The sequence below is a fragment of the Cladophialophora immunda genome (genome assembly GCF_000835495.1).
Source record: "Cladophialophora immunda strain CBS 83496 unplaced genomic scaffold supercont1.4, whole genome shotgun sequence".
In the NCBI taxonomy this organism is placed as follows: Eukaryota; Fungi; Ascomycota; class Eurotiomycetes; order Chaetothyriales; family Herpotrichiellaceae; genus Cladophialophora; species Cladophialophora immunda.
In genome coordinates this window covers 5,839,916-5,862,007 of record NW_015622544.1, presented here as the reverse complement: position 1 = coordinate 5,862,007, position 22,092 = coordinate 5,839,916, and the positions used below count along the sequence as shown (strand labels likewise).

At 53.2% G+C, this 22,092-nt stretch overlaps 7 protein-coding genes across 9 annotated transcripts; 2 read left to right on the top strand and 5 right to left on the bottom strand.

Annotated features, from left to right (window-relative positions):
• Positions 1-7: 7 nt before the first annotated feature.
• Positions 8-1,288, bottom strand: PV07_08338 (uncharacterized protein). The gene is made up of 2 exons (XM_016395497.1): positions 1,022-1,288; positions 8-963 (listed from the first exon to the last, which is right to left on the bottom strand). The coding sequence occupies exons 1-2, from the start codon at positions 1,140-1,142 to the stop codon at positions 305-307; spliced, it is 780 nt and encodes a 259-aa protein (XP_016248916.1). The 5' UTR covers positions 1,143-1,288; the 3' UTR covers positions 8-304.
• Positions 1,289-1,675: 387 nt separating this feature from the next.
• On the top strand, positions 1,676-2,170 carry PV07_08337 (uncharacterized protein; the record flags this gene model as incomplete). Its single annotated transcript, XM_016395496.1, has 1 exon — positions 1,676-2,170. One exon carries the CDS (start codon positions 1,676-1,678, stop codon positions 2,168-2,170), a length of 495 nt encoding a protein of 164 aa, XP_016248915.1.
• Positions 2,171-2,527: 357 nt separating this feature from the next.
• PV07_08336 (uncharacterized protein) lies at positions 2,528-6,039 on the top strand (the record flags this gene model as incomplete). The annotated part of the gene is made up of 2 exons (XM_016395495.1): positions 2,528-2,887; positions 2,941-6,039. 2 exons carry the CDS (start codon positions 2,528-2,530, stop codon positions 6,037-6,039), a joined length of 3,459 nt encoding a protein of 1,152 aa, XP_016248914.1.
• Positions 6,040-6,487: 448 nt separating this feature from the next.
• PV07_08335 (uncharacterized protein) lies at positions 6,488-9,937 on the bottom strand. The gene has a single exon (XM_016395494.1). The coding sequence runs from the start codon at positions 9,867-9,869 to the stop codon at positions 6,813-6,815; it is 3,057 nt and encodes a 1,018-aa protein (XP_016248913.1). The 5' UTR covers positions 9,870-9,937; the 3' UTR covers positions 6,488-6,812.
• On the bottom strand, positions 9,919-11,027 carry PV07_08334. 3 transcript variants are annotated; one of them, XM_016395493.1, is made up of 6 exons: positions 10,784-11,027; positions 10,656-10,724; positions 10,556-10,607; positions 10,430-10,503; positions 10,291-10,376; positions 9,919-10,218 (listed from the first exon to the last, which is right to left on the bottom strand). In XM_016395493.1, the coding sequence occupies exons 1-5, from the start codon at positions 10,937-10,939 to the stop codon at positions 10,347-10,349; spliced, it is 381 nt and encodes a 126-aa protein (XP_016248912.1). In that variant the 5' UTR covers positions 10,940-11,027; the 3' UTR covers positions 9,919-10,218; positions 10,291-10,346. The 3 variants fall into 3 exon arrangements, with proteins under 3 accessions (XP_016248912.1, XP_016248911.1, XP_016248910.1); XM_016395492.1 differs by having other exon boundaries at positions 9,919-10,292; positions 10,344-10,376; XM_016395491.1 differs by having other exon boundaries at positions 9,919-10,376.
• A 2,771-nt stretch (positions 11,028-13,798) lies between these two features.
• Positions 13,799-14,747, bottom strand: PV07_08333 (uncharacterized protein). Its single transcript, XM_016395490.1, has one exon. The coding sequence runs from the start codon at positions 14,561-14,563 to the stop codon at positions 14,006-14,008; it is 558 nt and encodes a 185-aa protein (XP_016248909.1). The 5' UTR covers positions 14,564-14,747; the 3' UTR covers positions 13,799-14,005.
• Positions 14,748-14,773: 26 nt separating this feature from the next.
• On the bottom strand, positions 14,774-16,590 carry PV07_08332 (uncharacterized protein; the record flags this gene model as incomplete). Its single annotated transcript, XM_016395489.1, has 4 exons — positions 16,168-16,590; positions 16,077-16,108; positions 15,077-15,988; positions 14,774-15,027 (listed from the first exon to the last, which is right to left on the bottom strand). The coding sequence occupies exons 1-4, from the start codon at positions 16,485-16,487 to the stop codon at positions 14,774-14,776; spliced, it is 1,518 nt and encodes a 505-aa protein (XP_016248908.1). The 5' UTR covers positions 16,488-16,590.
• Between the last annotated feature and the right edge of the window lie 5,502 nt (positions 16,591-22,092).

Sequence of the window (22,092 nt, the reverse complement as noted above, 5' to 3'; positions counted from 1 at the left end):
TCGAAAAAGATGAGGCTGTTGATACCTCTCGCCAAACATTTTGTATGGATAACTGGGATTCTGATTGACTGATGATGATGATGTTTATTACCATGGCCTACTTGTTGAACCATCTTGTTGCATCCTCTCTGGAGCGTGATTGTACATTGACTAACTGATCGTTTGGGCTTTTTTTGGTTCTTTCGTTTGCTCATTTCGCCTGATCGCCAGGCCTCCGACTGCTAGAACTCCAGCGCTATGCCATGTGCGGGTCATCTTTTGGTCTGTGACATCTATGCCATGTTCTCGTAAGGACGTCTTTCGCTCAATGCTGCATAGTGGCGTCCTCGTCTTTGCCCACATCTCCGATTTTCCGCTTCGAGCCTGTGGCTGTCTGAAGCGGCTCATCACTGCCATCGTCAAAATATTCAGATACTTCCCATTCCACCCTGGTCAACCCGTCGTTGCTGATTCCGACTCCCCGTCTAGTATTTTGCGTCCGGCCTAGTCGGCTTCCATCCAGCATCTCCTCAAACCACGTCAGTCCTCCTGTTCGACCACTTCGTTGTGTCCGAGTCAATGGTTGGTTTTGCTGCTGTATAGCAGCAGCTTCCGCCGCAGCCTGATCGCCCTGCTGCAACGCCCCAGACATTGTAAACTGTTGCGCATCATCTGCTGATCCTTCTGCTTCTACATCCTCCGGCAACAAGTCCAAGTCCTGCAGTGCGCGAAGGTCCTCGCTCAACAGGCTGCCCAACGTGATGTTCATGTACTCTGCCTCTTCCGGCGGTTGTTCAGTCCAGAAGGACAGATGCGTACCACAATAGCCACAAAACACCCGTTGGGAGTGCGGCGTGTGCAAGGGCGTGAAGGTTCTGCGAATAGAGGCATGGGTTTCGTCAGGGAAGAAGGACTGTGTGGTTGAGGAGTACCAGGACAATGGCACGCGCAGCCACGCCGTCAGTGGGGTTGCTTGACTTCGTCCTAATAAACGCGGGGATCTTAGAGCGGTCGATAAGGATTGGGGGTATAGTAAACTTACTGCTCTGGCTACTGCCGTCGAAATAGATTAGAGCTCGATCCGTTGCATCAGGGGGAACGGTGATATAATAGTGGTTGCGGCCGCAATTGCAGGCACCTTGGAGGGGTCGGGTTCTGCTCATGTCTCATACGATCACGTAACTGGAAGAAGCTGATATCTAAGAGAGCCAGATCTTGGATGAAGGCGAGTCAATAATATGATGCTCGCAATATATTTCTTCTCTCCACAATACAGATGGAAGAATGATCACCACGATGTCGAACTGTGCTGGAAAAGAACGGAAAGGAAATCCTACCTTCTCAAGTTCCAGAACTTGCGCGGATTTTGCCAGCTGCAGGTGGGGTTATCTCCGTTTGCTCGCAGTAAACCGAAAACGGAAATCACGAACCCATTCGTCAACGACGGCCCATCGCCTTCGAGAATCTAGAATCCATTCTCTCCTCATCTCCTCGCATTCAAATTTACCGATCGATACATCAGTTTTGCATCAGTGCGCCCTTGGTGCCATCAGAAACAGGGTGTTGCTCCTGATGGTGTCAAGGAAGAGCTGAGCTTTGCTGGCAGACCGCTGACCCAGGGGTGCCCAGAAAAGGGTCCCAACCATTCGTTTGTTCGTCTTTCCAACCTATCTCCAACGATAGACCTTCCTTCACAATGTCGAAAGAAGAGGGGACCGAGTCAAATGCGTCCTCCCGAGAATCCACCCCGGCCTCCGACGCCCAACCAAATACTTCCAAGTCCAGCTCGGCGAGGAAAGCGAACAAGGTATCGAAGCCACGCTTGACAGCGTCTCAGAAGAATTTCAACCACAAAGACGCTGAAAACAAGCGACGCACCGCCATCCGTGAGCGTTTTACAGAACTCTCTCATCTCGTCCCGGGAGCTCTCGGGCATGAGAGAAGCGAGCAAGTCATGCTGGGGAAAACCACTGAATTTTTGAGAAACATCATCCTGGAACAACGTAGGCTCGAAGAACTGGCTCAAAAGCAAGGCCTCACAATCGATGACAGCGAGCGGCTCAGGGAAGATGATTTTGGTGGACCTAAGTGGAGGGCGAAGAACATGGAGCAGTATGAGGCCGGTAAGCAGAAGAAAGAAACTGGCGACTCCCAACAGGCAGGCTATCAAGGGGAAGATGAGAATGATTAGAAGCCATCTCATTTTCAGTCGTTCAAGGCGCCATGAGGATGATTATTGATTCGGCCTGCCTATCCTAACTTCCAATCATTGATTGGAGGACGGCGGAATTATCTGGAGGCCAAAGAAGACATGGTCCTTGCGGTGCCAGTGAATGGGAGCGCGAGCAATTGAGAAGGGAAGGGGTTTTTTTTGGAGGTGAATGAAAATGATATCCATTTCTCGCCAGCTATCGACCAGACACTTTCACTCAGTAGGAAACCAACTTAGGCTGCCGCACCCACCAAACAATCAGTCGACCTTCACTACCGCGAGATTGACATCATCAGAATCTGGTTCCTCCTCCACGGCTTGAGAATTTCTCAGCCCATGTCTTTCAGCGTTGACCAGGGTCCTTATGACAGGGACAACATCATCGCCTCGAGGATGCCAACTGGCCTTCGGTCTCGAGACACACCATCGCCTGGCCATCGCACTGTCGCGCTGTCTTCACCACATTCTGCTCCGGCCCAGTTTGCCCCATTGAGGTTAAGACCAGCTAATGCAAATGCATCGCCCGTAACCCCAAACAATCTCCACGGTGAAGCCGGAAAGAGGTCGTGGGTTAACAGTGCCTCCAAGCATCTGGGATTGTCGAAACTGCGCCCCAAGGCGAGCTTTTCAAGAGAAGGCATCATGAACAAGAATCCAACCGCAGCATCGGGGACGTCCTCAGTGAAAAGACTCAATGTAAGGATATGGGACGCGTTTGTTTCTCCTGCGATGTTTAACGAAGGGTGTAGGTACAACCTCACAATCTGTCCGGAAGCTCTCGCTCACCTGTTCCCGCTCCCCTGAGTCACCCACGGCATCAAAGTCCTCCCGATAAACCACTCCCAAGTCTTCCTATCGCAACCGTCAAGTCCAACTCTCCAGTCCGCAGATCCCTTATCGACTGTACCGAAAGACCTCTTCGGCGATCTCTGACCCCTCCTGGCGGCGGAGCTGCACACCAAGAAGACTGGCCTGCAATTGAGCCAACGAAAGCCGACACAACTCCTTCAGTTATAAGCCAGTCTCAGGTTAAAACAAGTCTGAGCGAGAGCTTGTATCGAGGCATGCGAGCATTGGATCTGCATGACCATGAGGAGAAAATTGTACAAGTAAAACACGATGACAACTTAAACGAGAATGTCGCCACGACTGGGGAGCCCGAACCCAAGTCAGATGCAAGTGATGTTCGAGAGATCAACTCGACAGTCACGGTTGACGACTCTACCCGTCCTCTCTCATCAAGCCAGCTACCGAGACCTCGTGAATCTCTGCTTCAATCACTGTCCCGTCATGTCGACTCCCTTGTAACTCGTCAAACCAAGACCTCGGCCCTACGACTTCATCAGGTAAAAGCACTCGGGGGATCTATTGGCAAGAAGGTTGAAAGTAGTGGTCATATCTCTTCTCAACGTGACAGTTCGGTTTCGCGTTCCAAGCAGTCTTTTCCTGGCGGTCCGGTCCGTACAAATTCTCGTGGTCGTTATGGTGTTACAGGGCGAGGCTCCCCATACACCATACCCTCCCGCTCAAAATCTACGGGCAAGACAGTCTCAAGAGATGAGACCAGCATTAGTCGAGGAGTCCCTCGCAGTCCAGCCACCGATCAGGGGTTCGATCTTGTGCTCTATGGAGCCACCGCTCAACAATCTTCTTCACCGAGACTAAAGTACCGCAAGAGTTCCCTTCCTCTGCCAACTCGACTCACTCGTCAACCACAAGGCGAAACCGATGAAGGTAGTGAACGCGACAAATCTCCCTCCGAGCCCTTCATGAGCCTTGTTGTGAACAAACAGCCAGTTGGGGGAGATCTCGCAAGCCATGCTCTTGAAAATTTTGCCAGCAATGGAGTCCATGGCAGTAGCAACCCTTCTGAAACAACTACCAACGATAAAGCCAAACTTCTGAATGTCAAAGAGATGCTTTCTACAACGGCTACCCGCGATGATGAGTCCTTCGTTGATAGTGACGGCGAGTCTGGCGTCAGCATTCATGGCTACGATGCCTTCGGAGGGTATCGAATTCGGCGCGTTCGCAACGGTTCTAAGATGGGTCCGACCCTTCGCATTACAGACTCAGCAAGCCGCGTCCTGCTGGGTAAAGGCGACAACAACCTCCTGGACAATTCAAGTCCTAGGCTTGCCTTAAGACATAAGGGAAGTGCTCCTGATATTGGCTCTCCGCGCATTGCGAAGGACCAAGTCCGACGATCCAGTGCCATTTTCGGCCGTCCCATGTCTCTAGTGAAAAATCTCACAGAACGATCCCTAAGCCAGCACAAAGACGCAGACCAAGATGAGACTCGGAACCTCATCGGTGAAGAGAGCTCTGTGGATACCATTGTGCGAGCTGAACTTCCTGACAATAGTATCGATTCCGAAAAGGCCCGGATGGTTGACTCAAATACCAATGGCAGTGCTACAGAAGCGGCCAAGAAGGGGACATCTGTTTACCAGACAACTCCAACTTCGACTCAGAGTGACTGGCCCTGCAAGGACTTTGCGAATTTTAGAACGCACACTGACTCTGCGGCAGCCACAACGGAGCAGAAGGTACCTACCCCTAGCAGTGCGGCCGAAGTTGTCGTCAAGAAACGGCCAACGCCTCGCTCTTTGTCCAGACCTCCTACCATCGTTCTGCGAACTGCCCCGAGTAAAGAGACAGCCCCTTTCTTATTCCAAGATCTAGAGCAAGAGCAAGCCAAGCAGGAGAAACTTGTCAACGATCTTGCAAAAGCAACATATGATGCGGCGCCTACAGCTTCCGATCCCAAAGCTACTACACCCTTTCCACCTCGCACTTCGTCGCGGAAGCCTAAACCACCTCCAATCATTGTTTCTCCACCTGAGCGCAATCTTCCTTCAGTTAGCTTCCTCGCACAGCGAGCACCGAAAGCATACGCAGTTAACCAAGACAACATCAAGAAGCCTCGCAATGTAAAGACCTTTTCGCAGAGCATTTCCCCGCGGACCGACTCCGTCAAGGGGAGAAAAATATCACGTGTCCTGGCACATAGTCCGTCGAGTTCTAGCAAGAAAAAGGTCATTTCCAACATTCGTGGCTTGTTCCATAAGAGGTCCATCCAGTCGAATAAGGCACAAACGACTGTCGCTGAAAGTGGTGATGTGACGGACGAGGTGAACTCGAACCCGAGCAAAGCAGGGAGCGGTCCTGGGTCTCTACGTCGCAAACCAGTCCCAACCTCGACGACAGGGAAGACGGATGATTGGAAGCTGAATTATGCACCTTACATGAATGTGAGCGCCACTGGAGAAACGGGACAAGGCAACATCAATCCAAACCGAAACGCCTTGATGCCATCTGATCATCCGTTCCTCATCCAGGAAAACCAAGCGACCGAACCGCGTGAGCAACTCAGAGGCATGGGCTCGCGAGGGCTGAGGCGGAAGAATCCATTCGTCAGCCCAACTACACCTTTCACCGCGCATCTCAACACAGCAATGTATCCGACTTCGCCGCTCGGGACCGCTGCAGTAGCCGCCAACGCAACCGCACACAAGATCGCCTCTCCCACCACTCACGCCCATCCCCAAGCACAATCCCCGACGATTCTATCCCAAACTACACCGCCGACACTGGCAACGACGACAAGCATGACCCACTCTCTTCTGGACCTCGCGCGCACCTCGACCGATCCTATCCGCAAGGCCCACCTTATCGAACTATCAAAGTGTATGGTGGAAGTCGTTGGTGCGGCCAGGGACGCGGAAAAGGCAATGGAGAAGGCCAGGATGGAGGCAAGTCGTGCAGAGTGCGCCTGGTTGAAGTGTTTGAAGGAGGTTGGCCAGGTAGAAGGGTTGATGAAGGGAATTGTTGGAACCGAAACATAGGGAAGGCAAAACGCTTCATCGATCAGCGAGAGGGAATGACTCGGACAGTCAATCAGTACTCGATAAAATGGATGCGTTCTGGCCATGTGAGAGAGTCAAAAAGGGAGGTGAAGGAGACACACAACAGAGCACGCTGGCTGGCTCCTTTGACCTTTTGTTCTTTCTTGTCGAAGTGCTTACTTCTACAAGCAAAGTTGGGATCATGCAGAAAAGTGTTGTTCTTGTTGGAATAGCCATTACGTCCTTGGTGCTAGGATATCTACCTATCTTGGCTGCCATTGGGGAAACATGGGGCTGTTTTGGTGGTCCCTTTGGGTGAATGCCTGCATTTCCTGTTGTGGGCGAGGGAGTGAAATGTCGGGATTATGATACGGCTTTCGGGATCAGGAAAGGGATGAGCTGATGAAGAGAAAAGATGAGCCAGAAGAAAAGTTCCGGTGTGTTGTCTTGAAATTCGAATCATGATCCAACAAAGATGGCTGTAGAATCTATCTCAGTCCATATGGTTCCCCTCCTCTGTCTCAGGGTGAGTTTGTAACCAAGCTAGAAAAGAAAAAAGCGATCGCATATCCCAACCTGTTCAACCGCCTTCTGCACTTGATCCTGAGTGTATATTGGCCCCAGCCACGTCGGCACACATCCGTCCAAGTCGGTGCCGATTGTTTCCGATTACAATCTTCCTTCTCCGTATAACGTAACCCATCGGTCTGTTCCCCGTCGAATCTCAAATGTCGAGACCATTGCCATCTGCTATGTGAAAAGTTGCAAGAACCTCAAAGAACCTTCGAGCGGCGGGTGCTAGGAGATGGCGTCGGCTCCGGCTCCGGCGCAGCTTGGGCTTCAGCCTGCTGGACGAAACCCATCTGCTCGCTGAAAAGGCTTGCGACCATGGCGAATTCGGGGTTGTCTGTTGCAATAACTCGTCGCGTGATGCCCAAGACCCCTCCCAAGGCCTCGGGAAGGAGTTCAGAGAATGAATCACGAGAGGTAGCAGAGGTAGGCGTGACTTCTTCCATCGGCTCGCCTGCATCGGTCGGTTCGTCGACTTGCACGGTCGTCGTAGTCCAGTCTGTTACAACGGATGTCACGGTCACGGTGCTCGCAGTCGGCGCGACGAGTTGGGACACGTACGCCGAAGCATCCTGAAGAGCACTGCGCCAGTTCGCTGCAGCAGACACGGCACGACCGGCACGGGTTGAGATGCTTGTCCCGACCTCCCTCGACCGTTCCGCCAGGTTGAGACTCTCAAACACGCCCCGAATCCACGGAGCGGTGATTGCGCTGATGCCGGCGACGCTGCCGGAAAATACCAGCCATTCGAGAAACTCGCGCCGCGCAACGGTGTTCCAGACCGCTAGACCTGCGTCCTCGAGGGAACAGGAAATGTACTTTTGCCGGCGGGCGTCTGCGACAGCTTCGGCGAGGGTCTGGGCTGGCGGTTGTGGTGCCGCGTTTGCGAGAGGCGGGAATTGCTGTTCCTGAGACGAAGCAACCCATTCACAGTAGAGGTTCGAGGGAGCGACTCTCGAGTAGACGGTGACGAATGCACCGCTCTTAGCGTCGGCTTGATCCCTCGTCGCGTCTTCTCGGGGACGACGCCCGTATCTCTTTTCTCGAGCTTCCTGGATACCAGCCTTGAGTATCGCCGTGGACCACTCCGTGCCTGGAATTGCTGGCAGATCTGCAACGGCGTCCCTTGCGGCGTCCGTCTCCTGCAAGTCATACGGATACAGGTTGAAGAGTCTTTTTTCAGCTTCTTCTCGGGTGAGTTCCCTCCCCGCTACTCGAGCGGCTTCCTGTGCCTGCTCAAGTTCGAGCACGTCGAGGCCATTCGGCACAACGGCTTCAACTCGCCCGAAGCAGGTCATCTTGACCTGCAACTGATCGTTTGCTTGCAGAGGGCGAGCACTGTTCGCATTCAGCCAGTTGGCGTTGACGCAAATGTTCTTCTCCGCATCGTCTCGACGCAACCTGGTGCCCTTGGGCACATGTGGTGCGATGCGCACGACCACGCCATTTATGCCAGCAAAGCGGATAGAAAGATGGAGACTGCCCGCCATCCTGATTAACTTGATGAGCCCAAGCCAGATCTGGAATCGCATTTCAGCCCCTTCATCCCTGGCTCTAGACGACTGTCTCCATCTCGGGACGATTGGGTCAAAGAACGGAGGCGGGAGTAGCGGCTCCAAAACAAGCAGCAGATTGGTGGCCATCCTCCGAGCTGCGATCTCCAGATTGTCCTTATGCTCGAAATTGTTGGGGAATTCCGCTGAAGGAAAATAGTCTTCGTCGATTTTCAATCCCTCCAGACACTCGGCCTTCTTCTTGTTGCGCACAAAGGCATCATAGTGGAGATACTTGCGGTCCATGTCTTCGAGTTCGCGTACTTTGTCGTCCGGGATGCTGAAAGCGGTGTGTTTAAAGATACGTTGCTGGAACCACTCGCCGATGACGCCGTGTACGAGATGTCGTCGATGTTCCCGCTTTGTGAAGAAGTTGTGCCAGCCATATTCGCTCCCATCTGCAATCCTCTGCGTCATCAGCATCAATGACAAGTACTTCGTGGCCAATAGATGCATGGGCCATGCCTTCTCTTGTTGTGCCGTTAGGTTGAAGTCGAAATGGTCGTCGCAGAAACGCGAGATCTTCTCTTGCAAGATCATGAAGAGCGCGCCGATTTCGTCAAGATCTAGCGCCCTTGGGGTCCTTTCGATGTCTGTAAATAGTTGCTCCGCAAGGACAAGGGGATCATTGGGATCCACAGCGTTCGTCTGAGGAGCTTTGCCGTGTGGGCTTGATGAGCTGGCGACCGTCGGCGACGCCGTCCGTTGACGCTTGGGTGCTGGGCCAACACTTGGCTGCTGAACCGCCCTTTGTGAAGCACCCGGAGTGCTGGGAGATGCCGGCAATCTAGGACCTGACGACGAGCTGGGATTCGCAGGTGATTCACGGGTACTTCTCTCCGCAAGTTGTCGCATTTGTTGCTGGTGCCGATCTTGATTTACCCTGAGATGGATTCTTCGGAGTGGATTGGTTGTCAAATCTCCTGGGACATTGTCATCAAGCTCTTCGTCGTCATCTTCCTCCGAGTCTTCTCTTTCAAATCTGTAAGCCTGATCGTCGAATGGTCTGATCTTCCTTTTCCGGGTTGCACTCTTTGCTACCAGATCCTCATGTTCTTCATCGGTGTCCTCCTCTTCACTGTAGACCTTGTCTTCGACCGCCACTGCCTTTCCTTTGGGAGTTGGCGCAGCTTTCGCTAACGATATATTCGCCGAGTCGTCCTCGGAGCTGTCGTTGTTTATGTAGGGCTGTTCCTCGAAGGGCTTGGATTTTCTCTTGCTTGTCTTGGGTTTCGCGTTCCTTCGAGCCGGAATTGATGTCGGCGGTTGAGGAGTGACACTGGGAGACTCGCTTTTCGTTCGGCCATTGTCAGCACCTACAAATGGGTCATTGTTGTCAGATGCGGTCTGTGGTGCCTCATCTTTTGTGCCTTCGTCACCTTTCTTGTTGGCTTTCGCTGTTGCCTTCGTGCGCCTGATCAACCCAGATGCTTTCTTGGCAGGTGTGTCTTTGGGCTTTTGGTTAGTTGAGGCTGATTTTGCCGGAGTACGTCCAGACTGTGCCGCAATTGTTGCAGACTTCGGGGCCGATTTGGTGGTGTTGCGGCGATTTGCCCTGGCAGGTGTTGCTTTCCCCGTAGCCCCTTGGATTGCAGATGATGACGTGCTTCCTGCTTGAACCGATGGTGTTGCTGGCGTTCTCCTCATGGCAGAGGGTCTCGTCATTCTCCGAGTCGGAGTAGTGGTCGACTGTCCACGTGGAGCCATGTTGGAGTTTCGAGGTCTGCAAAGTGGTTGCGACGAGAGACGTAGATGAATAACCTTTCAACGGGTTTGGACAAATGTCAGATCACTCAGGAACAAAAGAGTTCAAACGGATTGGGCAGGAAATATATGACAGAGAGATGAGTGGAAAGCTTGCAGCGTCGCCATTGAATGCCGGAAGCGGAAGAAGATAATAGCACCGTTTTCATCCAAGTTTTCATTGTCATCTATTGGGGATTGTCACTGTCATGTCTGTTCTTTGAATGCAGATTTCAGCCAAGAGCCAAAGGGTGATGGGGGAGCGGCAACCCAAGGTCTGGTGCTGCAAACACATGCTTGGACAAAGAAGAAGCTGTTCTCCGAAGGTTAGATTTCAATCAGAGATACTTAGCAGCGACCTAGAGCTTTGATGCTGAAGTCTCACCCCTGGAGTAAAAGTCAGTGTTGCGAGTTCATCCCTGCCGGCAAACTACATGCCCCTCACAATGCTGCGATGCATTCAATCTCAACCTGACTGCTGTTAGCCTAAGGAACGAGTGGATGAATCGATAGGGAGCCATTACATCTGTCTTGAATGGGAGCTCCTTGACGCAGACGCAGGTCCGTGCTGGCTTCGGATCCGGAATGATCTTGAGGACTGTTTCTTGGTCAGGCAGGAATGTGGCAGCAAGGCTGGGGGGACCACGCACAGGCCTCGTTCATGGCCGCATAATCCTCCATATTTGTCAGATAGATGTTCATCTGGACCTGGTCAGTGCTTTTGTCGAGGATAGTTGTGTGCGGACATACCTTGAGGATCTGTTCGAGGCTGCTTCCGGCTTCTTCCAGGACGACTTTGATGTTTTCCAGGGCTTGTTTCTGTAGACAACGGGCATCAGTCACTGGCCGGATGGCGCACTGTCTCTGGGTGTCCTGACCGTCCTGTCTGCGACTGACCCTTCCACCACCTTCATCGTAGAGGGAACGATGCCAATGTTTCCGCTGACGTAGACGGTTCCATTGTGGATGGTGGCTTGAGAGAAGAGGTTGGACTTGAGGCCTTTGTCCGACGATACGACCTGTTTCGGAGCCATTTTCGAGGAGATCTGTGTGAGATACAGAGAACGAGATATTGTTTCGCGATGAAATAAAGATTGAATACGACAAGAGAGAGGAAGAGTGGTAATCAATGGGTGGCTCGCTTAGATCCGTTCCCTGCGCCCTGTGATTCTGGCCCTTCGGTGCGTATAGAGTCGGAGAAGCGCGAGCCCCGCCAAACGCACAATTCCTGCGCCATCCTCATTCCTCTCTTCTCGCTCTACCACTTTGAAATCCACAACGTCCTTGACACATCCCTTCTACAAATACATCCACTACAATCTCCAAGATGCCTGTCGACCGCCCTCTCTCCCACTCTCCAAACTCAAGTATCCATCCACAAGACCAAGGACAAGACTCCTCCTTCATCGCCGTCCTCGGCGCCGCTGGACGGGGACAAACCCATAGTCTTCCAAATCTTCACGCGCCCTCCGTCCAAGCTCTGCATCACGGAGTTCCCTCTCCCTCTGTCGGTCTCTTTTGCGCTCTTCTTCCTCTCGCTGTCTCCTTCTTTCTGCATACGATTCGGCCTCCGTCCGCAGGCTCGTGAGTCTGTCATTGGTGATGGGATTTTGTATCGAGCTTTGATAGTCATCCATATGGCGGGTCAACCGGTCTGGTATGGCAGTCGACTGCTCATGGAGCGTGAGCCATCTCCTTCTGTACTCGTCCGTCCGACGTTCCTCAGTTGCCCGCCGGTCCTCGAGCTCCTGCTGGTCTCGAGCGTATATCCCATCCAATATCTCGTTGATCTCGCCGAGCCCCCAATGGCCATCCCGAACCCTCTCTATTCCAGGGCCCAAAAGCCGGCCGGGCCCACCAGGTCTGGTTTCTCGAAATCCCAGATACTGTATGTCGTCTTCTGCCAGAAGTATCCCTGGTCTTCGCATCCCAAGTGCCCACGGATCGATGCCCACCCTCCAGTGCGACGTATGGGTGAAGCCGTCAGGAGTCTCCCACGTCTCGTAGTCGCTGACAGGTACCCAGTGGGTTCTTTTGCAGGGGCCCCATCCTCTGGTTATTGGGATTCTTCTTACTTCTCGAAAAGACATGTTTGGGGAGGTATGCAATGGTGTTCATGACACGATGGATAAGGGTCTCGGAGGAGAGGTTTGTTCTGTTTTGAACGCTGGTGCAGGCAATGGAGAGCTGCACGAAAGATATACTAAATCCCAGGCAGATGTTGTTCCGATCTCCGACAAGACCACCGTCAAAAAGGCGTCAGGGTTACACCGGCGAGGGAGCACAGATATGACAGAAGGCACCCAATCAGATGCTCCAGTCAAGGTCTCCCAAATATGACGACCTCTTCGCACCAGAATGGGCAAAATGATACGGATGACCTTGGACTTGAATCCAGCAGATGCAGCAATTCAGGTGGAACCATTCTTTGCCCCAAATATGGGCGTGCAACGATTGCACAGAACTCCCTTGGACTCTATCATCTTTCTTGCAATACAAAGCGAGAATTCCACAGTTGTCTGCGCCTCGCCACACCTCGCCACCATCTACACCGCTGAACATCTCATTCCACTAGAGACCTAAGCCACGATACAACCCGGCTCCACAGAGATAATCAATCCTCGTACTCGTGGTCGCCCATCTGTCCTCCCAACCGAACAAGGCCTCCGGGTCCCCATGCAACCACCGAACTCAACGCCCAGCTCATAGCAAGAGTACATCTGTACAAACACGTCTCATCGTCCCACTCCAGCATCTTAACTCCTGCTTGATTCGCCGATATTCTTCCTTGTCGAGATGCTCGAGCCTCCAGGTCGTGTCAGAATCAGGCCTGGAGAAAGGTGAAGCCAATCCTCAGCGTTGTGTGGTTGCTTCGGACACATTTGGTGGGACTGACGCGAAGATAGGAACCTCTCCCGGGTTTTGATTGCGTCGCCACCAGACCTCATTGATGCCCTCGAAAATGATTTGGTCCAAGTCGACCTCAGAAACACTGTGCCACGACTGTGCACTGGGCAGCCAAGCGGTAGGGTCCTTCGGCGGTATGGTTCTGTCTTGTTCGTCACGTCACCCTGTGAATGCCTCATGGCGCCGAGCAGCCTGTGCTGGCGGCGTGTAGAACTCGGTGTTCCCTGATTCAGCAGGTTGATTGTTGATCAACAGTGGAAAGATTTCGGGCAAGGGGCTGGAAACTGAGTCCAGAGGAAATGGATTGTGAGACCGAGAGATTACTGCTCTTGGAGAAGATTGTGGAGGCTCTTCTGTTCCCATCTCGAGCCATGATCGCTGAACGGCTGGTGTGTCGAAACCCATCGCTTGAACGGCGCGGACTGGGGTGTGGGGTGTCGATTCAGATTTGCCGTGGACGACCCAGGCTTCATGGCCGACAGCACAGCAATCCCCTCCTCCTTTCATCTTGACTCTTGCGCCAAACATTGTGTGTTTGCACGCGGGCGGGCAACGCAGCCCTTGGCTCCTCCCTTCCTTCGAAATTCCCTCCTCCGTGCACGAGTCTCCACTTCAACGTTGGACCTTCTGGTTCTGATGCATATGGTTCGTGCTCTGGAATTCTCCCTGCCTACCTATGTTCAGGCACTAGCTGGGCAATGAACAGGTATTCTTGTGCCCACGAAGGCAGCAGGAAGTGAAAGATGAGATAAGAGGATATTTATATGTATACATATAAAGGCGGTTGAACATCCTCGGGGGAGTCGTGTAGCCAGGCAGGCTTTTGAAACGACCGTGTCGTTACTGCTGCCAGGTGCCAGGTGCCGCTGACTATTAACAGATGCGATGGTGATGGTGATGGTGTCGACAGTGATACTGACATTAGCATCTTCACAGGCGGTTCATTCATTCATGGACGTGACTTTGTCCGAATTCTCTGGATTTGACTGTATTCACGTTTCCCTTCACCATTCTACATCTATTGACATTCACATTCACATTCACATTCCCAAATCACTTTCTGAATACAGTCGACCTATGATCCATTCCATCTGGTTCGGGATGATGAAGAAATGCATTGCGCTCTGTCGGGCATTGGGCCTTGGGCTCCGTGCCTGTCCGTGCGCATGTGCACTGTGTGAGAACATCATTTCTTACCAGCCATTGATTATGTCGATAATCATCGATGTGATCCAATGACGCTCCGGCACATGGCTTTTTTGGACAACGCGTGAACTGTCGACATGCTGTTTTTCTTTGTCAATGCCGTCGCTGTCGATACTGGCCAAGTATCTCCACGGCGGTCTCCTATCCCCTATCCTAGACCCCCTTCTTCCATGCATGCTCGCTCCCTCCTTCCAGCTCCTGAGTAAGCCACGCAAGTAAGTTCGCGATGCACCTGGTACGGAACAATGCTGTGGTTTCGAGACTCTTATTCGCACATGAGGTCGAAAGTTCAAACTGCAGGAGCTGGAGCTGGAGCTGGAGCTGTGAGTGTAGACAATGTCGTGCAGGGGTGGGAAGTCGCCATGATGCCATCTATCACCGCAGTGGAATAGACCAGCACCGGTTCTCAACATCGGTCCCCTCGGCGACGGTGCGACCCGGTTTGCACAGGGAACCGGTACTCTACTCGACAAGTGGGGGATGCGGTCTTCGAGATATGCTCTGCCTAGGGCTGAGAGTCGGTGCCTCCGCAGTGTCACACTCATGAATGACAAGCGTGCCTGCAGAGTCAATCACATCATCAATCACATCATCGTCGTTTCGGGATCGCCACTGCATCAACGCCCGAAAAATCCTTACGAAGACGCGATCCCGGCTTGTCCGGACATTAAATCAGCAAAGAGTGCTGAGCCATGTCGCAGCAACCTGCTGCTGCCGGAATACTGAGAAGAGTTTCAGAGGCAAAGCAGTCGGTTTCAACCATCTGGCACGGGTGCAAAGTTCGATTTCTTCCGGAGAATGAGGCCATACTTCATGAAGATAAACGGCACCGGGAGCATCATAGAAGCCACAGCCCCGAGAATCGACGTTGCAGGGCCGACTCCAATTGAACGATACAGGGGTCGCGCCGCAAGAGGAAGACCTGCGGCAAGGATGCTGCGCAGAAAGGTGTTGGCGGCTGTGGCACTGGCCGCATAGAGGCCGTACACGTCGACTAGATAGTTGATGCCTGGATGATGCGTCAGCGTATCTCAACAAAGGGTCTGGGGCGCGCCTACATTGCTGAAAGATGACGTTGAACCCGCCGCCAATAAACATGGCAGCAACGACAGGAAGCGGCCATGGGTGATTGGGAGCGGCGGTCCATCCAAACCAGAATAGACCGATCACCATCATGACAGCACCGATTGCCAGGGGCGGGAGTCTTGCTTCAGGGACCGGTCTTCCATTCGAGGCGCGGCACTTTCGGATGTATCGAGGCTGATTCCCAAGATTGACACCGGTGGCGCAGACTATCCCCACGAACATGCCGAGAAAGGGTAGCGAGCCGACAACAGGTGACCACTTTCGCTGCTCCTCAAAGATGATGGGGAACACTTGAAGGGTCATGTAGAGGATTGCATAGACAAAAGACGCGTAGAAGGCGATGCAGGTGACCATTGGTTCTGTCACGAGCATCATCAGCGGTCGCGACAGCTGCTTAGTGATGATGGACTTGAGGTCGACCTTGATCCTTTCGTGAGGGTGGTAGTAAGAACTGTTGCCGGTCTGGCGTCGTAGTCGCTGAGCCTTCCATTTCAAAAGCACCGGCGGGTACATCTCGGGCATGCAGAAGTACGTCAGCGCGACAATGGCAAAATTGAGCATGGCCGTGGTATATTCGGTCCATCGCCAGCCCATATGTGGATTGACGAGGATGGCGGCGCCGATTGTTGGGCCGAGAGTTGGGCCTCCTACGACGCACATGCCATACATGCAGACAGCAGTGCCGCGAGCCTCTCGAGACCAAATGTCGCCCAGGGCGGCGTTGACGTTGCTGACAGCAGCGGAACCAAAGAAGCCGCTGAAGAACCGGTTGATGAAGACTGACTGGGCGTTCTGGCTCACGGCCGTGCCGATTGAGAAGCAGGCTAGACATGCCATTGCAGGCAACATGGACCATCGCCGGCCCCAGACTTCGCTGGAAGGACCTACAGCCTCGCAGAGTCAGTGTGTCGCTGTTCCATGATGTAGAGAAAACTCAAAGGGAGAAGTTGTAATGAAGCCAGGAAGACTCACCCCAAATCAAGGGCCCAAAAGCGAAGCCAACGCTGGAGACACAGTCAGACACTGGTCCAGTATCGAGCAGGACTGGCTGTGAGAAACTCACATGTAGAGGGAGACATTGAGAACAACCACCTCCTCGCCCACGCCGACGTATTCAGCTATGGTGCGATTGGCCGGGGCAATAATGCTGGAAGCCAGGCTGGCCGAGAACGCCAGCAAACTCAGCTGTAAGGTCACCCAGGACTTGAACATGGTCGACCAGTTCTGAGGATTTTCCGGATCATCCTCACCGTCCCAGTCGACCAGGGTTTCGGTTTTCTCATCCTCTAGTACGACCTTCTTCTCCCCCAAAGGCTGCTCTTCTCCGCGGACGGGTATGGTTCCCGCTTCAACATCTTGGGATGTTGAAATATCCCACGCCATTTGAGTGAATGCGATGGCTAGAGGTCAGGGACATCATAAAATCGAAATTGCGGACTTCATCTAAGTTTTGTACGGCGTAGGAAAGTCACGTAGGATCGTACAAAGGACGAAGCTGGCGAGACCCCAAATAGGGTGGTCGGAGAATGGCCGACTCGAGTTTCAGATGCCGATCAACCGTTTGGATCACTTTCAGCTTTCCAATTGTCTGCATGACGACAGCGCAATCCTCGCGGTAGTGGCGGCAGCTGGATGCCGGCAAAGAACACAAGGATTTCAAAACTCCACCCATGGCAGCGATATCGGGTGCCGACGGAGGCGGGTGATCCACGGTAGGTCTGACTTTGTGGCTGCTCGTACAAAAAGCCGGCAGGGCTGGACTGAGGTGTGAGTCGGCCAGCTTTGTTGTCTTGCCGATATGTGAAAGGGCATGGATCAGGCGACTCCCTTCCAAGAGCACAACGATCGATGCTGTATTCTGCGCCCGCACTGGGACATCTCATCTCTTGGTCACTGGGAACATCGCTGCTAGCATGCTATCAAGCGATTCTGCAGGCTGAACTCAGCTATCACATCCAGTGGTTTTGGCGTCTGGAGATTGATCGCCCGAATACGGGAATGTGGTAGGTTCATGACTTGGAGTTGCACGAAAGAAGCCAATGCCGGGGTTCGATTGTGTTTTGAGCATGTCTCGACGGTTGTTTTGCAACAGCCGATATAAGACGGTTGCGACTGTCAGCACTGAGGCATGAATGATCAGCGCTTGGGCGCAGCCATATGTTGGAATAGAGGGGGAAATCCAGCCTGCAGTGTCTTGCGCAGACACCAATGGCCATGTATTCCGATCCTGATCATTTCATCAGCCGTACCGGTGTGTCAGTCTCCAGGGCCTCCGGAGGGATTGCAGGCAACAGAACGGAACGCTCTGGGCATGGGGCGCGTCCTATGCTCGCGCGCTTCGCAACGCTACTCGACGGTCGTTGTGCATGTGCCGTGCGCCTCAGGACGTCGAGGCTCAAGGTGAGTGGTGTGAAAGCAGTGGGTTCTATAACCTCCTGAAGTCCCTGTGAGCCACGAGAAGATGCGCTCAGATCGATGGAGGAGAACGAACAGATGTGCTCGTGTTTGTATCAAGTAAACTGCGACAGTGTCCTCCCCATCGTAAGGTGGCCACCACGAACTGGGGAGCGACATTGTCTGCGCGCCAGGTAACGCGACATCAGCGGCCGCTGACTTTGGTACTGCCCGGCATTTCCATTTCTCGTTTCTTTCTGCCTTCTCCTGCGAAGGGTCGAGGTCGTGGAAATTGGATGATGTGCGTGACAAGATCACTCGTAACCTCGCTACTACCGTGAGGCAATTGAAGCTGCGGCGGAAATCAACCGTCGACAACTCGGCAGGTGGGTTGCGAGGGCACAGGCTACCACTCTGCTGGGTGGTTTGCGAATAGTTGGCGATGATGAGGGAGAAGACAGCGATGTTTGGTAAGATATAACGCCCAAGCAGTCAGAAACGGGATTGAAGTTACGCCTTGTTTGTCTCTCGACACCCGGCCACACAGCGGTCATCCAAACGAAGGCCTCAACAGAGAGTCGCTCACTACGCTATAGATCAGACGAAGTATGTAGCACGGAAGTACCATCACGTCAGCAAGCGTCCAACCTATAGGCCCCTGCTAGATGTGCATACCTCGTATACATTTGAGGCATTCCACACCAATCTCCACCGTGGGCAAACCTCGCATCCATATACTTTTCGCACCCTGTGTCGTCCTACCCAGCTCAGGTCTCAACCGCCACGCTCCTCAAACTCACCTCCTCGCCATTGTCACCCTTCAGTCGATAGTTGGTCGCCGTCTTCCAGTCCCTCCACTGGCCCGCATTCACCGGCTCGTACAACTTGACCTCGCCCTCGGTCAACAGGATCGGGTCGATGACCGTCTCGGGGTCCGGGTGCACAAAGAACGGGATGCTGTATCGGGAGGGCAGGACGTCGCAGTCCTTGAACTTGTCCAGCGAGGGGCTGACCACCCTGTGCCGCGTGGACTTGACGCGCCCGTTGGTGTACCGCTGGAGCAAGTCCGCGATGTTGATCAAGACGGCGCCTTGGACGGGCGTCGCCGGGACGAACTTGTTCTCGTGCGACGGATCGACCTCCAAGCCGCCCACGCCATCCTGGAACAGCAGCGTGCACAGCCCAAAGTCCGTGTGAGCATTGATCCTCGCGTGGCCCTGCTGCTCGATCACGCGGCGCTCGATGGGTGGATAATGCAGCAGCCGCATCTGCGGATCCGCCTTCTTCGTGATGCCTTCGAAGAAGTCGTCCCCGAGGTCCATCACCATCGCCAGACATTTGAGCACGTTCATCGCCAGGGAGAAACATTGCTTGTAGAAGTCATCGAGAGTGGATTTGAAGCCCGGCAACTCGCCTTCCGAAGGGCAGAGATCGTTGGTGAAGCGACGGTGCTCGTAGCACTCCTTGTGGTCGTTGACTCCCTCTGCTCCATCAGCAGTGTATCCCTGGTTGACGTGCGCGGAGGACAGCTTGTAGGCCAGCTTCGTGCTCAAAGGAAGGGAGAAGAACTTTTCGGCCTGTGCAAGGATAGAGTCAGTACCAGAGCTACATGCTGAGGGCTATTGTCAACTATAGCCGAAACGCTCATTAAACCTGGAAGAGAAGGGCAGTGGGTGTAGATGGCTTGGTGGCAGAAAGCAGACAGAGTAAGGCTGTCGCCGAAAAGGGGGTTGCCCGGTTACACAGGGCGCGGGATGCAGAAATGGAGTGTTCGTGATACCTACCAGAGAGAAGATCTCATCAACCCGTGTCTGTGGGATGCCATGGTCCTTCAGATAGATGAACCCGACCTCAGAGAATGCATCATAAACCCGTCGGGCGACTTCCTTCTGGTCCGCACGGTCGCCAGTGAGGAACTTGTCGAACGAAACAACGGGGATCAATGTTGATTCTGCCATGCTGTGTATGTGTTCTGGATGTGGCGAAAGTGGCGCCGCTTGCCTTGGTATATCTTATGGATATATCAGAAAATACTAGATATCACAAAATCCTACACGTTTCGGACGAGGGCATCGATCGCCACCACGAAGGAGTCCTGATATCTTATGGATATATCAGAAATCCTACACTTTTCGGACAAGGGCATCAATCACCCCCAAGAAGTAGTCCTGATCTCACGTCCCCTAATGCCGCGGCCAACTCCCCTCCTCTATACCCTGGTGCCCCGCACTGGATATCACGGGCTGTTAGAGCGGACAGCGGCATGCTATACTATTCTCCAAGAGGAGAACTATAGGATACGCAAGGCGACTTGATAAGAGGCCCTTCCAGAGGAAAGACGGACACGGTTCTAACGCGGTTCTCCGCCCTTCTCTTATCATTGCCCAGATCTGTACAGGTCCGGGTCTTCGGTTGAGACAAAACTGTCATGGTGGCATGGTTGCATGGCTCTTGATCGGCACCCACGCGGTCCAACACATATCCCACCGAGCCTAGATCATGGCTTTTCCGTCAACTCATTTGGCCGTCGTTATCACAACTTCCTGATTCTCCACATTGCTCGTTACCGTCTTCAGCAACTCAGACCCGACTTCAACTTCCCCTTCAGTAACAGCCTTCAAATCTGGCACGTCGGAATGCTTGACGCCGTCAAACACCTTGTCTACTTCTTCCAGGGTAAGGCCTCTTGTCTCAACCCAGTACCAGATAACACCCACCAACATCACAATGTCCGCACTGGCATTGATAATGTAAGTCTTCCATCCAATGGCATCCAGAGCAAAAGGGAACGCCATCGTCACAAGCAGGCCCGAGAGCTTCGTGGTCAGCGTATACAAACCCATGCCGACCGATCTCAGCGAGTATGATAGTACTTCAGGCGGGTAGAGCACCGTAAGCGGGGTGACCCCGTACGCATATGCTGCGTTGTAGAGGAAAATCATCGCTATCGTGCCATATATTCCCGACGTATCTGTTGAGTTGCCATATACCGCGGTGAGTCCGGCGAGAATATAGAAGGTGACAATCTGGCCTGCGAGGCTGATCACGCAGAGGGTCTTTCTGCCCAAGGAGTCGGCAAACCAGGCCCCCGCCAGAGAGACGACCAATGTCCACGAGGTCAAGATGATATTGATTTCGAGCTGAGTGGTTGGATCACTGATTCCAGCTTGTGACTATTGTGTAAGGGTCAGCACCTCTCACTTAATCTGGCATCCGAAATCAACATACCAGCATATCGCCAAAGTAGAAGGTAATGATATTGGTCCCTGGAAGCATAACGATAATGGAAAATGTAGCGGTGATGATCATGCGCTTCCGGTTTGACTTGGTGCTGAAGGCTTGCCGCCAGGACAGCTGTTGGCTCTTCTCCCAGGCAATTGTGTCAGTAATCTCCCTGTACTGCACCAGCACGACCGGAGACTCTTTGTCACCATTGGCGTTGAGCGCTGCCAGAACCTCTAAGGCCTCATCATGTCGATCACGGTCAATGAGGAATCGAGGCGACTCTGGAAGGAACAGTAGGACGAGCATGCACAAGATGCTGGGGATTATCTGGACTAAGCTGGGAGTTCTCCACGCCCATGTCGACGAGTAGTGTTGCGTCTGTATGACAAACCATGGTTGAGCAATGACTAGTTAGACAATAATCATCGAGAGGCTTACCGAGTAGCAAACCCCTGAAGCAACAAGGGTCCCAACACCCCAGCAAGCATAGTACAGACCCAACGCCACCGCGCGGTGCTTTGGAGGAGCAGTCTCCGCCACGTATGTCGGGCATGCTGTCTGAGCAAAGCCCAACCCAAATCCTTCGCTGAGGTTAGCGACTGTGTTGCTCTCAAAATACCCTGACCTCGCTCGAACACTTACCAACAATGAACCGTCCAGCAATGAACATGCCGATGTTCTGGGCTGCCGTTTGAATGACTGCGCCAATAAGCGTGAGCACTGCTGAAAGCATGATGCTCTTCCATCTACCAATCCAGGCGACGACGAATCCCGCAAGGAGGGCAGAACAGGATCCTCCAACATAGGAGATTGCGGTGTTCAGCGACTTAGTGGCCGTTGTCAGAGTGAAGTAGTTCTGGTATGTCGGCATCACGTTGAGACTGCCCATGATCGAGCTGTCGTAACCCAAGAGCACCGAGTCGACAACCGAGACCGAAACGACAGCGACGAGGAGCGCCATCTGGGATGTTGGTACCAGGCGAGACAGAGGTCCCTTTGGACGGATCCATTGCCCCATGATGCTCGTTTGATACCAGGGCGGTGATTGAACAACAGAGTCGGGGGATTGAGTTGTACTTTCTCGCGCGCTAGGCCTTTGATGTAGAGAGCATGGACAGTTCCAAGGACGAGACACGTTGTCCACGACGACCTTTGAGGAAGGGTTTTATACTGCACACGGGGATCAAGAACAGTCTCTCCTTGCGATAGCCGATATCAACCAGATGGAACAGCTTGCATGCCACCTACCGAACGCCTTATCAAGGTGCGATACTCCAACGTCCCGTTCCCAATGACAAGACCGACTCTGATCTCCGCATTGGCACAGAAGGGGATACAGTCCGACTGTGGGTAACATTCTTTCGACCTT